Raw genomic sequence first — 16,634 nt, forward strand, 5'->3', positions numbered from 1 at the left:
TAGCCCCTCTAACAGCCAAGTGCTTTCTATTACTTGAAACCAAGAAGCCAAGGTACTGGCAGAAGTCATTACTAGAGGGCTCTGGTTGCCCATTTCTGTTCAGATGACCTGGAGCCCCCGTGGCTGCTCACTCCTTCACCTTCCCTTGTGTCCCCAGGCCTGAAGCAGAGCTAACCCAGCAGAAAGCTTCTTTTGCACAGCGACCCAACCCACCAATGGACCAGGTGAAGACGAGAGCCAATGCAAGAGACACACCAGCAACACCACGGTGAGGGCAGGACCACCCCTCCCAACGCCAGCCAGCCCTCAGCCCGGGCCAGCAGGGACACTGGGCTGCACCACCTCTTGCAAACCAAGCCTGGGGAAGACAACGTGACACTACATGCTCACAACTCGACTACACATTTCCTTCTGCACCCATTACTCAAATTCACTGCGATTCATTGCAGAGAACAGTAACACTCCAGAAGAACCATAGTTCAGAAATCTACGGTTTAAAACAATCAAAGGATTATTTTTATTACTGTATTAGGTGTTTGTGTCACCATTTTAATTCTAGCTCTTGGAATCAAAACAAGCACTTGGTTAAATCTTCCCCTGAAGACTTTCACACAGCTCAAGGAAAAGCCAATTTCTCTTGTCATGTTGCAAGGTTCCTTTAATAGGAGCCATTGCAAAACAGATCGGAAGGCAGGAATCACAGTGCATCACAGCAGTTAACACCAAGATGGTGACAAACATCAAAGAAATAAAGGGAAGAGCTTTCTTGAACTAGTAACATGTCAATTTTAGAAAAGGAAGCTACTTTAACTGAAAAGCTAAAGAAGGTATATTTAGTCATCTCACCCTTTCTAGTTAAGAGAAACCTACTTTTCTTCCATCATCAGGCAGCAGTGATTATTCTAATGAAACATAATAATGCAAGGATATACACTACAGATTACCTGTAGACAACAAAGCATTCTAAAAACTAATAAATGCCAGTTGACATCACTTGTCTGTTGAGAAAGAAGCAGTCACCAATTACTCACAGAATGAGAATTTGTTTGTTTAATGATTATGCTAATTTACTGAACTCTTATTAGACAGATATACAGGCAGTATTGATGAGTTCCATAAGGCATTATAAAGTATGGCTGAATTGTTTCAAAACAAATTAAACCAGAACATATTGTACACTATTTAAATGAATAATAAAAGCCTGGTGTTGAGTGAATCCTACAAATGAGCTCTCTGAAAAAAAGGCACAAGTTTTCAGAACTGTACAGACCTAAAATCCTCCTGCAGCAGCAGAAAACAGCACATCTATGTGCATGGTAACTTACACCCAGAGGTTCGGACCCTCTGGACACAGGTGGGAGATCTGGCATACAATTGCTGGTGCTTTTTAAACTCTTGCAGAGGGACATGCTGAACTGGACGTGTGTTAACATATGTCTGCTCTAACAGGTAGAGTCTATTTGAGAAACTGTCTGATACACCAGCTCTGCTGAGTTCACCAGGGCAGCAGTCGAAGGACTCAGGTTAGGGACACTGATGAATGCGATATGTTGCATTTTCCACACAATCACCTATTGTATATTTTTGTTGTTACTAGTAAATTCTAAACTGTCTACAGGAACAGGATAGTAAAACACTGTCCATCTGCAGATTTAGTGCAGTGCAATATGGCCCTGAAAACAAAAGCAGCTACTAAACTTTCAACTCATAATTTCTCTTTGTTTGTGTTAAGGCTGCATCTAGTTTCTTTTTTTATCTCTTATGAATTTTAAGTTCCTAAATTAAGAAGGAAATAGAGATTGGTTTTTCACTCAAGAAAGGAATTACTACAAGCAATATCTGTCAATTTGTAATCATTTATTCATGCACAATTTAAATGAGAAACAATATTACTTTCTCCTTCAAATTTCAGGTCTTGCCAAAGGAGTTTTATTTCAATAATACTGTAGAAAGGAATAGCAATTGATATCAAATAAACACCTATAAAATACCCTCTACATGATATGGCCATATAAGCCATGCTTCTGCTTTTTAAGAAGATAATACAAGTCAGACACAAGATACTGCAGCAGGATGCACTTCTAGTCAGAGTATGAAAATCTGACATTTATGTGTAATACAGGACAGTTCAAAGCAGCAAGATCCTGTAGAATCATTTAGAAAAATAACAGTTTCAGCCTCAACCTGAACATCCTACCCTGAATGTTAAAATTAACCTGGGAGAGTGAATGATTTAACTAAAGAAATAAGCCTACTGGATTTGATCTCAAAGTAAAATCAGGAATCAAACTCCCTCACTCTCCTCTGATTTCCTCAGAAGTGGGTGAACCTTCCCAAAACTTGCTCACTAGCTGAACTGTCAACTTTGCAAGATAATTGAATCTAAAAATAGGTGGCTCTATTCGAGCTTTTTAAGATTAAAACTCAAATGCCATCATGACTGGGGGGACTGAACATTTCATTCACTACCTACTACCTCAAAATTAATTCATTAATACATATGCAAAGTACTCAGGAGGATTTACCTCTTCCACCTCTAAACCAACATTCTCTGCCACTAAAAAATATATTTAAATGTAGTGTCATATTAATCAATATTCTGTTTGGAAACATATAATGATACTTCAACATCCCTCTATTTTTAATTCAACAGTTTCTTTCCTCTCTCAATTGTGGAATCTCTTGGCTGGGAAAGAGGAATGTCAGGAGTGCGTCCATCAGTTCTGAAGTCGTTGGATGCTGTCGAGGCTTTCTTTGTTTTATTTATCTCTTTCATTAAAACCCACCTTATAAATCTTTCCACAGTGGCTCCAACATGAAACACTGTAATTTTGTAGCATTTTAACAAATGCCACAGAAACAGAAGATGACCCCAGAAGACAGCACCAAACTCATTCACATATTATTCACAATTATGAAACTTTGTAAATCTAAGTCATATAGATTGGATTAAAAAAAATGGAAAAGTATCGATTCAGGAACCTTTCCCTTTTATCTAAGCCATAGCAATATGCACATGAAAAATACAAAGTTTTAGAAGCATTTTAGTTATGTCTTGGATATTTCACAGTGTTGCAGATAAAATGGTAAGGATTATTTAAACTTCTCCAATCTCTTAGTAAGTGTACTCAGGACAGAAGTGGGGCTGAAAATCCTGAACTGCTATTTTAACAAAACCGTAATGCCCCCTTAACAGTTCTCCTGAATGTTCCTACTAGCTGTCTACTGCAAGAAACTCTTTAACTTCAAGGGTTCCCAAATGTCTCTCACTGTGCCTTTCTGTCCTACTATGTTCTTTTGATTTTATCTTGTACTCTTTGTCCTTTTATAATCAGTCTGATTGCAAACTGATTGATCCCAAGCTTAACCTCTGCACTCCCCTGGAAATGATGCAGCGTGGTGTGATGTTCCTACACTGCAGAACTCATTTGGGTCATTAGCTCAAATATAAAAAAGGAAAGAAAAAAAAAAAAACTACACAATTCTGTTCCAATGTGCCTTTAAATCACATTTATAAACTCAACTTTCTGATTTATCCTTCTCTTTACTTCTCATGCAAGGAAGCAGAGACAAGAACGAACTTGAAGCAAGTCCTTCACTCATTGCAGATTTAAAGTCTCCAGTAATGATTATACTTTATAGACTTATTTACAGCTTGCTTACACACAGGGATTTTGACAGCTTTTCTGTAAATACACTCTCCTACCCACTAAGCTCCATTGTAAACCACCAGGAACATGCACAGGGTCAGACTTGAGCTCCTTCTGTCATCCTTATTCTCCTTATCTCAGAAAACCAGAATCTGAGCCCACATCCTTGTGCACTAGCCTAACAACTACCACCTGAATGATCTCTCTGGGTGTCTGTGGATGCGGTTTTGTAAGGACTGCAGTCCTCAAAAGTAAAAGAGGAGATGGTGGGAGGAATGTCCCCTTGAACAGTAAGACCCTGACCTCACTACTACATTTCTCATACCTTGTCAGCCTCCTGTTCAGCAGTTGTTTCAGTCAGGCTGCTACAAACTGACCTCCGAATTAAGTTGGACCCAACCAAATTCCTGACAAACTGCATCCTGCCCTCCTCCCAGGGAATATCCAGGCCTCTATTTACATGTAAACAACAAAATAGAAATTGCTGCAAATTAAGTGACAGCACACTTTTGACACTGAGAATTTCTCTGATGCATTCTGCTTAGCATTAAAGGCCGACCAAGCAGAGCTGAGTACACTCTAATCCCACCCACGTTCACCTGAGCAGTGAATCATAAGCAACCTCTGAAAACTCAGCCGAAACATGGCAGGCTTCTTATTCTATGAGATTACATGAAAAATTTCTGGTTTGAACAACATGCCTAAAGTCACATAACAAACAGGATGTCAAGGAAACAAAGCAGCCTGCCCAAACACAAAGCTGATAGTCAACTCTGAGGGACAAACAATGCCCCCCCCCCTTCAGAAAACATTTTAAAAACATTCCTCTTGCATTCTTTAACCAAATTTCAACAGAATAAAACAGCATTCAAAATACTTATTGTACACTCATATGTGCCCAAGAAGCAAGCGTACATACAGCAGCTTTATACTTCTGGAAACAATTTTCAGAGCCTTTTCTTGGGTAAAGGAAGCAAGAATATGAATTCACAAATTCAGTTTCTGCTTTTGTCAATGTGCTAGCCATCAGTAGCTCTGCTTTGCATTAGTAATTAGTTTTAATCAAATTATGTTCACTTTGCTTATTTGAAACTTCAAAGCTTTAGGAAAAGCATACTTTCCTGACCTAAAAAGTAAAGGCTTTGAAGTATCTGATGAAAATAAACTCACTACCATACACAACGTCATAATCAGTCATCAGCAGCCACAACGCAGAAAATACTGTAATACATTCATTGCAAATGAAAGATTGTTGGTGATATGCACCACATATTCAAAAGGTAAAGTGAGCTATTTTGGCCACATAAATCAGAAACATTATTTTATTTTAAATATCTTGAGGAGAAATTTCATATTTTTGTTCTCATAAAGTCTTTAACTTCCTAATTTTTTACAAGATTCAAATTATACTTTTATGCAACTATGAAGAAATGCTTTAAGTATTAAATAGAACCAGGAAAAAGTTAATTCTAAAACTTTTTTACCACCAACAAAGAGATATAAATAATACACTTTTCCGAGTATCCCCACTGCACCTTAATTAAGCTTCTGGAATTGCTAGGAAACTCAAAGCACAGTCAATGGGTTGATCAGAAATGTTTCTGAATTCCTGTCCCAAGTAATCATTTCTATCAAACAAGTGTTTCACGTCAACCATACCCTGGAAGAATACTTTTTCAAGTGTTTGGAGTCACTGATATTTCAAGAAAAACACCAACAAAATGTCAATTTAGACAGTTTGAGCCCCATTTCTCATCAGAGAAAAGCAAATATGAAACAGTTTTTTGTTCCAGCTCTTTAATACTTGAAGTCAAACCATGATAATTTCCATGCTACCTAATTATGTCATCACAGAAGGTTATGACTAAGCAGCATAGCACTCCTGAGCAATAAAGATGCAAATGCCCAAAGCAGTAGAATAAATAAATGAAGTATCTACAGAAACAGTTCTAGAGTCATAGATGGTTTACCAAACTAGTGCAGAATGTAATGTAACAGTTTTTATTCAGGAATCATCAAAAAAATGACAGAGAAACAATTTTTGTTTAAATCAGAATGTTTCACACCTTTTATTGTTAATAATTCCTGGTTTTAATTAGATCATTTGACAGACTAACATGAAGCAAACTCCAAGGAACAAACATACAAGAAGAAGACAGCCTTACAGCTGCTTGGACAGTTGGGGAGAAGCAAGAAACTGACACAGAAAAATCAATTAAAGTATGGCTTTAATATGAAGCCAAAAGTTATAAATATTTTTCTTTCCTTCGCAGGATAATATTTCTCCATTATTCACACTGGAAATGCACCCTGCTGCCACTCTCAAATCTCAAAGCAAGCCTAGGACACTACGAGCAGCAGCACCTCTTCATCATCAAATGACCTTAAAGTGGATTTTTACATGTCTAACACCACTGATCAAGAATTCAAGGCAGATAAAGGTCTACTTCAAGCCATCCCTAAAACAAAGCAATCCCTGATTTCTTGCTTCCTGGAAACACAGATGCATTCACTGCCTGTGCTCAGCCGTTTGGAATGACTGAGACTTGAAGACACATGGAAACTGGGCGTACAGTAAAAGCTAATCGGTGAGCAAAGGGATAGGCGAAAGCAATCCTTCATCAGAAGCATGTTTGTTGAGTAGCTCTTTAAAAACACTGTGTCCCTGCCAGCTGATAACATGAATCAGGCACTAATTGACAGAGGTCACCAGTAAAGCCAATGTTGACCCAAAATGTCTGCTTTCAAGAGACAGCAAAGTAATGCACAAAGTGTCCAGCTGCTGGCAGAAATACAATCTGTAACCAGCCAGAAACACCCTAGCCAACCTCCCGCACAAGGTGGGAAGTGCCAACTCTGCAGGGTCAGAAACTCTGAAGATGAGCAGTCATTTCACCAGAGAAAGCTAGAGGTTGGCCAAGCACTTCCCCTTCATAAATCCAGGCTGCTCCAATCTTCACATCCCCAACCAGTTCTTCCTTGTTTGTACGTATGAGTTCCAGTAGTGTTTCCCATTGTCAGGTCCTAAGTCATCAACATTAGGAAGTTTTTATCTATGCTCTCCAGAAAACCTCTTGGATTAATTGTGCCCGGCTGCACTGTTACTCCAGCAGATACTGGAGTGAATGAAGACCCCCATTAGGACCCTGGCCTGCTAATGTGAGGTTTCTTCCAGTTGCCTGAAACTTAATCTGATTCTTGCTTATCAAGCTGCCTGTAGCAGACATGTGCAATAACACTGACAATAACACCATCCTTGTCTCTAAACTGGACAGAAAAGGATTTGACGGATGGACCACTAGGTGGATAAGGAATTGGTTAGGTGGTCACACTCAAACCAGTTGTGGTCAATGGCTCGACGTCCGAGAGCAGTGATGAGTGGCGTTCCTCAGGGGTCACTGTTGGGACTGGCGTCATTAAAGGTTTTTGTTGGTGACGTGGACAAGTGGGATTAAGTGTACCCTCGGCAAGTCCACAAACAACACAAAGCTGTGTGGTGTGGTAGGTATGCTGAAGGGCAGAGATGCCATCCAGAGGGACCTGGACAGGCTGGAGAGGTGGGCCCGTGACAACGTCATGAAGTTCAACAAGGCCAAGTGCAAGGTCCTGCACACAGATCGGGGCAATCCCAACCACAAATCCAGGCTGGGCGAGGAGTGGATGGAGAACAGCCCTGCAGAGAGGGACTTAGGGATGTCTGTTGATGAGAAGATTAACATGAGCCAGCAACGTGCTCTCACAGCCCAGAAAGCCAACCGTGCCCTGGGCTGCATCAAGAGAAATGTGGCCAGCAGGTTGAAGGGATTCTCCCCCTCTGCTCTGCTCCTGTGAGACTCCACCCAGAGTACTGTGTCCAGCTCGGGGGCCCCCAACAGCAGAAGGACACGGAGCTGCTCGAGCGGGGCCAGAGGAGGCCACGAAGATGCTGGGGGGGCTGGAGCAGCTCCCCTGGGGGGCCGAGCTGAGAGAGTTGGGGGGGTTCAGCCTGGAGAAGGTTCTGGGGAGACCTTCTAGTGGCCTTCCAGGGCTTAAAGGGGGGGCAGGAAATCTGGGGAGGGACTCTGGATCAGGAAGTGTAGGGATAGGATGAGGGTTAATTGTTTTAAACTGAAAGCGAGTAGATTTAGGTGAGATCTAAGGCAGAAATTGTTCCCTGTTTGGGGGGTGAGGCGCTGGCCCAGGGTGCCCAGAGCAGCTGTGGCTGCCCCCTCCCTGGAAGGGTTCAAGGCCAGGTTGGACGGGGCTGGGAGCCCCCTGGGCTGGGGGAAGGGGGCCCTGCCCGGGGCAGGGGGGTTGGGACTAGACAATCTTTAAGGTTGCTTCCAACTCAAACCGTTCTATGATTTAACTGAAGAACAAATCCAGACTGAAACTCTGCATGAAAGAATTCAATTAAATAGATTCACTGTTTCTGATGTGTTTGGAGTGGTAGAGTTGAAGAAGTCAGAAAATTTAAGGGAAAATAAATTTCTCATGCCATCTTCAGACCGTAAGCAAGTAATATGTTGACAATAAAAACTGTTCAGTTGTTTTTAACAGCACTTTTATCTATAATTATCATAAATATCTATATCTTTTACTTATAGCTATCACTGTTACCTGTAATTTGCACATATTACTCCTCCCATAACGGAAATTTTCCAGCCATTTTTATGCCAATATTGTGTATAAGCATTTTTTTTTTCTTTTTTGCACAAGGCAGTAACTGCTTTCATGGCTGTCACTAAATTCACATATCAAATTAAACTGTTCTTTTGTCCACAGATCCCTTAGAGGAAGATCTCAAAAGAATTTGCAGCTTCATGTTTTTTAGTCAAAAGTCTTGGACAAGCAAACCTACCAAACATGATCAAAAATCTCCCTTAATTCTCCATTCTTGGCAACTCCTACAAAACTTTTGCATCGCACAAAAAATTTACGTGTACAAGAGTCAGACAGCAAAGGTAAAGTAACTATAGTAAGAGTGATTTGCTCTCCTCCTGAAACAAATTGAGACTACTGCTCATTGCTTGTATTCCTCAGAGTCTATCTACTCCTGTACTCCTTGCCGTTTTTCATCTTTCCCAGTTATTGTTCCCATGAGCTTGCTTATTGCTCCAGAAGTATTCTAAATTCACACTGTATGAATGGGTATTTAAAGTTGCTGCTACTGATGCTCTCAAAGTATTTACCCATTTTCAGAAAAATAAATCTATTCTATTTTCACTTTAATTGTGGAAAAAACAAAACAAAACAAAACCTTTTTTCCAAACTGAATTACTGCCCACTGAATTCTGAAGGCCAGTATTTTGCCTGTTCCACCTTCCTTAAGACAAACCACTAGATTTATTAACTTAAAACGCCTAGGCACTTTATATAGAGTCACATCTTCACTCTACAAATGCAGGAAGCACACTGCAAAGTTGTGACATTTATAATGCCTCTTGTACAACCTAATTTAGCCGATAAGGACATACACATAACCTTAGGTCCTTCGTTTGTAAACAACACAAATCTATACCTTTTTATTATGAAAAGCAGAAAACTAAAATCCAAATCATTAATTATACAAAGATACAAATGATAGAGGCCAACTTAAACTACTTTGCTCTCCAGGGCCAATCAATAAAGCACTACTGCACAAATTGAAGACAAACAGGGTGGACTGAAATTGATCTGTCACCAGGTACTACCAAAGTGCAAGCCAAATAAATCCAAATGAATAATAATGTATCACTCCCAAAATATTTTAAAAGTGCTTCTCTTAAATGAAACAGTCTTTGAGTGAAATAGCCCAACCCACATTCATGCCCTACAGGGACAGTGCCTAGAGCTTTAGGATTTTGGAATTCTAAGCTTACACACTATCAGATCACCACAGAAATAAAACAAAATGAAATTAAACTTTGGGATACAGACTCTTGTAGTTTAGGAAACCTATGAGCAAGCAGAAAGAGACCAGGAAGAACAAAGTTCATGGGTAAATCTGCTCAACAAACCGGCACCTTTTAAGCAAACAAACATAACAAAAAAAAAGTGAAACTCAAGAACTGAATACTGAATGTATTTTGTGCTATCAGTATAAAATTTTAACTGAAGATTTAAAGTGTTCCAACAAATAAGTGTAAGCTCATCCTATTTTTCAATTCCTTCACTGTCAACATTTAGCTACTAATTATACAAGAATATCACCATCAGCATAATGTCACAAACAAAAAAAAACCACCACAAAAACCCCACCAATGTTGGGTTCGTATTTTCTTATTTCCACTACCATATTAAATGAAGGCTTCAGTTTACAGCTTAGAATATGTTTTAGGTATCATTCATGCAACAGACACTTCAACAGCATCTATTTAACAGCACAGCATACCTCCACTGTTAAGGAATTTTTCACAATAGTCAATCTTAACTTCTCTTAGTTTCATGCTTCCTCCTGCTGTGTCATCTAGTTACAACAAGATCAATAGCCAGCTATTAATTATGGATCAATGTTTAATTACCAATTCCAAAGTTACTGTCATAATCAGTTGCACAGATAACAAGATTTCTATGTTCTGTGTTTTATTAAAATGCTATGGAGTGGGGAAGAGATGAGTATAGAGCTAACTGCTTCACAGATGGCTAGAAATTGGCTTTCCCAGCAGAGGGTAGAAATTCTCCAGAGAAAATTCTGAGGGTATATGCTCAAAACTGCAGATTATAGTCTCAAACATGCACATAAAGATTGAACTGGCCAATGCAATAATGAGCTGAATTACTCACTACAACTGCTGTTGTGGTCAACAGAAACAAAAAAATATATATATATCACTTGGGGTTAAGTCATCCTGGAGCTGTACCTGTGAGTGAGTCCTCAAAATGAAGAGGAGGAGAATCATAGCTCTAAGCACTAAATGAATACATTTCCAATTTTTGCTTAAAATGAAGCTTCCAAATGAGAGGAAACAGTTGAGAAATTATCTACTTCTAAGAAACAACCAAACCTCAAGTGTTTCTAACCCTCATCTCACTTTTCTATATTCCTAAAAGAATCTCAGTATCTTCATACATGCTTCACAGCATCCTTGTTGGCAAACATTAACTAGAAAGAGCAAATTAAAGTTTTAAAGAAAAAAAAAATGCCACATACACTGACAATATTCCAGAGAAAAACAGGAGGAAACAATCACTCAGATACCTGTAAAGAAATCACAGAGTTTGTCTATTGACATTTTATCTAGTGCCTCAGGAGCCAGATCAATGAAATAACACACACTTTTACAGCAAAAACTTTAATGAATCCTAAACATACCCAAGTAAGGTAAGAAGTCTCTTTGGATAAACTGGTTGGGAGTTCAGATGGAGGGCCAAGAGAAAGGGTTTACTTATCCATAGCCAGGTTTAAGACAGCAGGTGTCCCAGCTAATCTCAACCTAATGTCATATTCATGAAGGCTGTCTCTTCTTACCTAATTAGCCCTATCCCCTGATTGTACCTGCATGAGGTACCAAGGAAGGTAAATAAATGCAGCAAAATGCATCTCTTCTACTTCAAGACAAAGTTGAAGATCTGTGCCAGAGCCAGATTGCTCCCAAGACATAAGTTCCACCAGTACAAAACTAACTGAAAAAAAAAAATAAAAAAAAAAAATAATCATAGTCTAAGGTTATATTTATGTTTTCATTTCCTTCTTTCATCTCGAAAAAGGATTCAATAACCATGTGCTTAATGGAACTACCAGGGAGAAGTGGGCCAAACATCTGCTCCACTTTGGCATTTCAGTTTTGTCTAGAGTTTGAGGAGGGCTTTTCAGTCATTTGGTTTAAGTACCTATAGAAAAAACTGTTTGTGAAAGCCTGTAGGCTCATGCATTTCCTGCCTCTAAATGTAAAACCTTAAAAATGATAGCAAAACTGTCAACCAGGAAAAGCCAAACAGAGAAAGAGTCCAAGCCTTCAAGAAACTTTCAAGAACTTTACACAAAGCTAAGAAAAAAAGTAAGAACTTGGCATTGAAATAGCTTCTGAAGTCATGAATTAAATGTTATTTTCAGTAATGTTTTCTGTTCCATGGAAGATCATTAAACTCACAGCTGATAGCTTCCTAACAAAGACAGAACTTTCTCTGTTCAGCATTAATGAGGCTTTATAGGTAATTCAAGCCTAGGAATTGAAGGCATCTGCAGTAAGCAGCCTTGTACAGTTCCCTATTTTTAACATACATAGCATTTTATAATAGGAATATTGTTTAATTCCATCTTCCCTCCTCCCCCCCCGCCCCCCCTTTTTTTTATATATATTTTCAACATGCATGAAATTTGGAAATGTTACGGCAGGACTGAGGATCATTTTGAAAGCTAGGATAGGGTTGCATAATGCACCAGCCAATCTGCTCACTGTATTAGAAAACTGGAGAGTTACCTTAAGCATTTTTTTTTTTTTATGATTCTGATTTAATTGTTCCTCATTTATATTCATCGCTGAAATCCACTGCATCTGAAGCTATTTTGAAAACACAGCATTCTCCCAAAGGGCCCAATCCAACTCCCATTCAAATAAACAGCCTTCAATGGAGCCTATTTGTTGCTAGCCAACAAGATTGAATTCTGCTGCAGAGTGGTCCCTGGAGCGTTTGTCACAGCTCTTTACAAATATTGCTCCAGTAAGAGCAGGTCTAAATATGCTTGTCCACACACACTGCAGACAACTGAAATCTATCTTTTATCTTCTTGAAACAGTTGGTCAGATTTAAACTCTAAAAGCACAAAGAACCGAATCTATCAAGAATATAAAAAGTAAGAACAACAAAAAATGTATAACAGTTATAAAAAGGTAAAGAGCCAAAGGGAAAGCAAAAGGACAATAAAATATTTTCATGTGCTAGGATCAAGTGCCATTTATTCCACCCCTAAAATGAAGTTACACAGAAAAATGTCTGTGTGTAGATTATGATGACAATATACAATGACGCTTCTCAAAAAGCTGGTTTCAACACAGCTATGAACAACAGTGTTGAAATAATAAGAAATTTTGCAACAAAGCGTACAAACACCACTCCAATAGTAAATCATGAAGGTTATGAGGAAAGATTTTAGATCTCACCAAGTATCTAGTCACACAAGGGTTACCAAAAGATCAAAGTTTAAGACTGGTATGACTTGATTAAATCCTTATCATATGAAAGTCCTGTGTCTGTGAAAATAACAATGTGACAGGCTTTGAGAAGAGGACAGAGTTTGCTGGTTTATGGTATATCAGTAAATAAAAGTAATAGTGTAACTTCTGGTCTAAACTAATTAGTGAATGATACAAATGAGAAAGACTCTTTCAATGAAAGACTCTTACTCTCAGATGCTTTACTTCTTAGCACAGAAATTCAGACTGTCTGATTAACTTATTTGTAGTTTAAAGTCTGAGACAGTAGAAGATTGGGAGATTATCTAGATAGGAATTCTATAATGTAACATTGCAAGAATGAAGACCTTTCTACAGAAAAGTATTTTACTTTGAAATTAAGAACATGATTTGTTGCTATACAGTATTGATGTGGTTCTTGAAAATAATCTATTTGGAAAGCACAGATCTTGGGAGATGCTCCCAGTATCTGTCAGAGTTCAGAAACGGAATAATAAAATGTGATTTATAATACAAGTTCAATATCTCTATTTCATAAGTAATACACAAAAAAAAGATAAAAGTTTTTTTTAAAAAGTTGACCACCTTAATATCCCAAGAATACTCTTGAGAATCTGAGCTGATGTCCAGCAACTTCAGTGGGGTAATTTACAGGACCACTCCACACTTTTAGAGATGACAGAACACAGCGTGAACTCCTAATTTCCACCTGTACCTCAAATCCCCACTGCAGCGCCGGATAAAGACAGGGCTTGAAAACGAACTCAACCAAAGCACCTTCTACACTTTGCTCTGAGATGACTCTGTGCAGACAGCAGTCCATACTCAAGCTCTACAAAATCCCTCCATATCAGAGCCCTGTAAGAACAGCAGGGACTCACACAAAAACAAGGTTACCTCTAAGTTCCGTAATAGAGGATCAGAGCCCCATAAGTCATGCTGGCAGGAAGGCATCTTCAACCATATAACACTAAACACTGTTGGAACTGATAGAATTGCTCATCAACACAAAGAGATTTAGATATGTATATATACAGATAAATATATGTATATATACATTTATGTATATGTATATATACACATGCATATACACTCTCTTCCTGTCTGTGTGTACATATGTAATGGACATACACTAAATCAACCGATCAGTTGCACCGAATTGCCAAATACTATACCCACCATTTTAAAAGGAAAGTTGGGCGCAACAGATTTCAGATTTAAAAGCAAGCTAGCTAACTTCCTTCAGGTTAAAAGATAAACCACACAAAAGGAGATGTGCAACATGAGTTACGTTCAGCACCAACACCACTCTCTCTCCAACAGCCGTCCCATGCAGCCGTACACCAGCAGCCACGAGCGCTCCCAGCAGCGGGAGCGGAGCAGAACCCGCCAGAAACACGCTTTGTTCGCTCCGGAGGCTTTTGCTTCTGGGAAAATACTTCTGCTCAGAAGCACGGACCAAAGTAAATTCCCAAGCAGCTGCTGATCTGATAAAAAGACAAAATAAAGAGGCTGGTTGCCAAAGGCACCAGAGCTGTCTAAAATGTACATATCTCATTTTACCTTAGCATGTTTGCTGTCAGGGTGAATAAAGAACTCCCCCTGCACCTCAGGACAGCTCCTGAACGCCAGCCCTTCAGGGAGGCCCATTTACTCTTCCCATCACACTTCTGAGCCTCAAGACCACCGGGAAGTCAGAGCTACAACTGGTCTTTCCAGGTGAGCACAACTGGGCGTCCTCACTCCAGCCCAAAGTCAACCTGACACGGCCACGCGAACCGCGTTTAGATAAATTCTGTTACTTCACGCACAGCGTCACCCGTTCCTGCTATTGAAATAATTGAAAGTATTTATAGTTTTAGGGGCGGGGAGGCTTTCCCAGCTGGTGGTTCAGGCCACCGCTTTGGCCGGTTCAGCCCAGACCCGGCGGAGCGGTTAACCCCGCAAAGCGCCGGGCGCAACGGAGCGAGGGCCGCTTGCTCCGTGTGGTTCCCCCGCCAAGAGCGGAGCGGAGCTTCAGCCTTAACGCATCCTCCGGGCGGGGAGACGCGAGCAGCACAGCCCGAGCTCCGCCAAGGCGGGATGCGAAAGGACTCTCCCTCCAGCTGCCAGCGATGGGCGCGAACACGGCGGGGAAGGCTGCGAGTCGAGGAGGGGAGCCCCGCCGGCCGCAGGGGAACGGCGGCGGGAAGCAGCCCTTGAGGGGACGGGGAGCAGGGAGCTCCTGAGGAAAGGCTCCCTGGGCCGTGAGCGGAGGCCGGCGGGATGCGGCGGCCGGGGCCGGGCTGAACTCACCGGGAAGCTGCCCCGCAGGCGGGCGGATCTCAGGGACAGGTCCCGCAGCACAGCCCCCGCCTGCCCGGCCAAGGGAGCCGCCATCTTAGACGCGCCGTCTGCCCTGCCTGTCTCCGCCCTGCCCCGCTCCCCGGGCGGAAGCTCGGCGCGGCCCCGCGGCGCCCACCCCTCCGGAGGGGAGGAGAGGGGACGGGAGCGGAGCCCGGGGCTGAGGGGTCGGTTTGGGTGGGGAGGACATCTTGGGGCAGGGTGCGGGACTGAGGCCGGGGGGGGGTTCGAGCAGGAGCGGCCATGGGGGCAAAGGTGTGCGGAGGCGCCGGGTAGGGTGAGGGAACAGCGTCGAACGGCAGGTCGCTGCCTGCTAGAGGTACTGCCTTGGCTGGTTTGCCTTCAGACTTTTTTTTTTTTTTTTTTTGTCCCCCTCAGAACTAAAAGCACTGGGTTTTGTTTGTTTGTTTTAAATAGTAAATTAACCCAAGCTAATAAGCCCTGCTGGGATCCAGCTGCTCCTCATAGGCACTTTAACCTGAACTCTATAAAAACGCCTCTGTTCTTTATCCACAGGCAAAACCTGTTAATTAAGCCCAAAAGTGAGCCACTGAGTTCAGGCCCACCTGGGGGACAGTCCCTATGATGCATCACGTGGATATGAAAATCCAACACGAGTTCCCAGTCTGAGCTGTGGTTTCATAAAAGTGAGTCCCAGAAGCCAGATTTGTGAAAATACCTCATTCCATTCATAAGGAATGACTTTGGGGCTGGTGTGGGCACAGGTGTAGTGTGTTTACAACCTGGAGCGAGCTCAGGAGTCAGGTGGCCTGGTCTTCCCAGAAACAGTCTCTGTGAGCCCATTGATCATTTCTGTATCTGTTTCTGGTTAATGTACACTCTGGATAATCCACCTGTGAGTAATAGAGAGTTGGCACAAGTTACCAGTTAACAGTGATGGTTTGGGAAAAAAAAAAAAAAAAAAGTCAACAAATTAAATACCCTTGCAATTTTATAACAGTTCATATTAAATTCACCTATACTAAAGCATGCAGACTTTAGCATTATATGCAGACATTAGTTATGCTGAACATTATTTATTCAGTTGATTATGATGTAATAGTTGGATAAACAAAATGGTCAAATCCTCATCTTCTAGTCCAGTATGTGAGTGGGAACAAAGGAGGATGTTCCTGTCAGTGTTTAGAATTTACACTTCTAAAGGTGTTTGGTTTTTTTTTTCACAAAAAGAGGTCTGAACAACTCCTTTATTAGAATTTAATCTGCAAATAAATTATACTTCTATTAGAAAAAAATCTGCAATTTCATAAAAACTGAGGTGCTAGAAAAATCTGAAATTGAACAGTTTTGTCTTTGTCATGACAATTTAAGTAATGTAATATGTTTCAATAAAGAATCTGAAGATGTAGCTCTTTGATAGCATTGAGCAATAATGTATGGTACCCAGTATTAACCTAGGTATTACTGTGTGCTTATTCTTTCAGAATATTATATACTGACTTCAGTATTATGGTGAAAGAAATATAATTTCATTTTTAGTTTCATGACTGTGGTTCAGTAAGCACAGTGTTTCCTATTCATACAA

At 40.7% G+C, this 16,634-nt stretch overlaps 1 protein-coding gene across 1 annotated transcript in view; it reads right to left on the reverse strand.

The window, feature by feature from the left end:
- Positions 1–15,151, reverse strand: part of SUCLG2 (succinate-CoA ligase GDP-forming subunit beta) — a 132,622-nt gene extending 117,471 nt beyond the window's left edge. Inside the window, exon 1 of the mRNA XM_032985757.2 lies at positions 15,041–15,151. Within this exon, the coding sequence (XP_032841648.2) occupies positions 15,041–15,124 (84 nt within the window). The 5' untranslated portion in view covers positions 15,125–15,151. The remainder of the gene's footprint in view (positions 1–15,040) is intronic.
- Between the last annotated feature and the right edge of the window lie 1,483 nt (positions 15,152–16,634).

The sequence above is a fragment of the Tyto alba genome, unplaced genomic scaffold, assembly GCF_018691265.1.
Source record: "Tyto alba isolate M040663 unplaced genomic scaffold, T.alba_DEE_v4.0 Super-Scaffold_3, whole genome shotgun sequence".
NCBI lineage: Eukaryota > Metazoa > Chordata > Aves > Strigiformes > Tytonidae > Tyto > Tyto alba.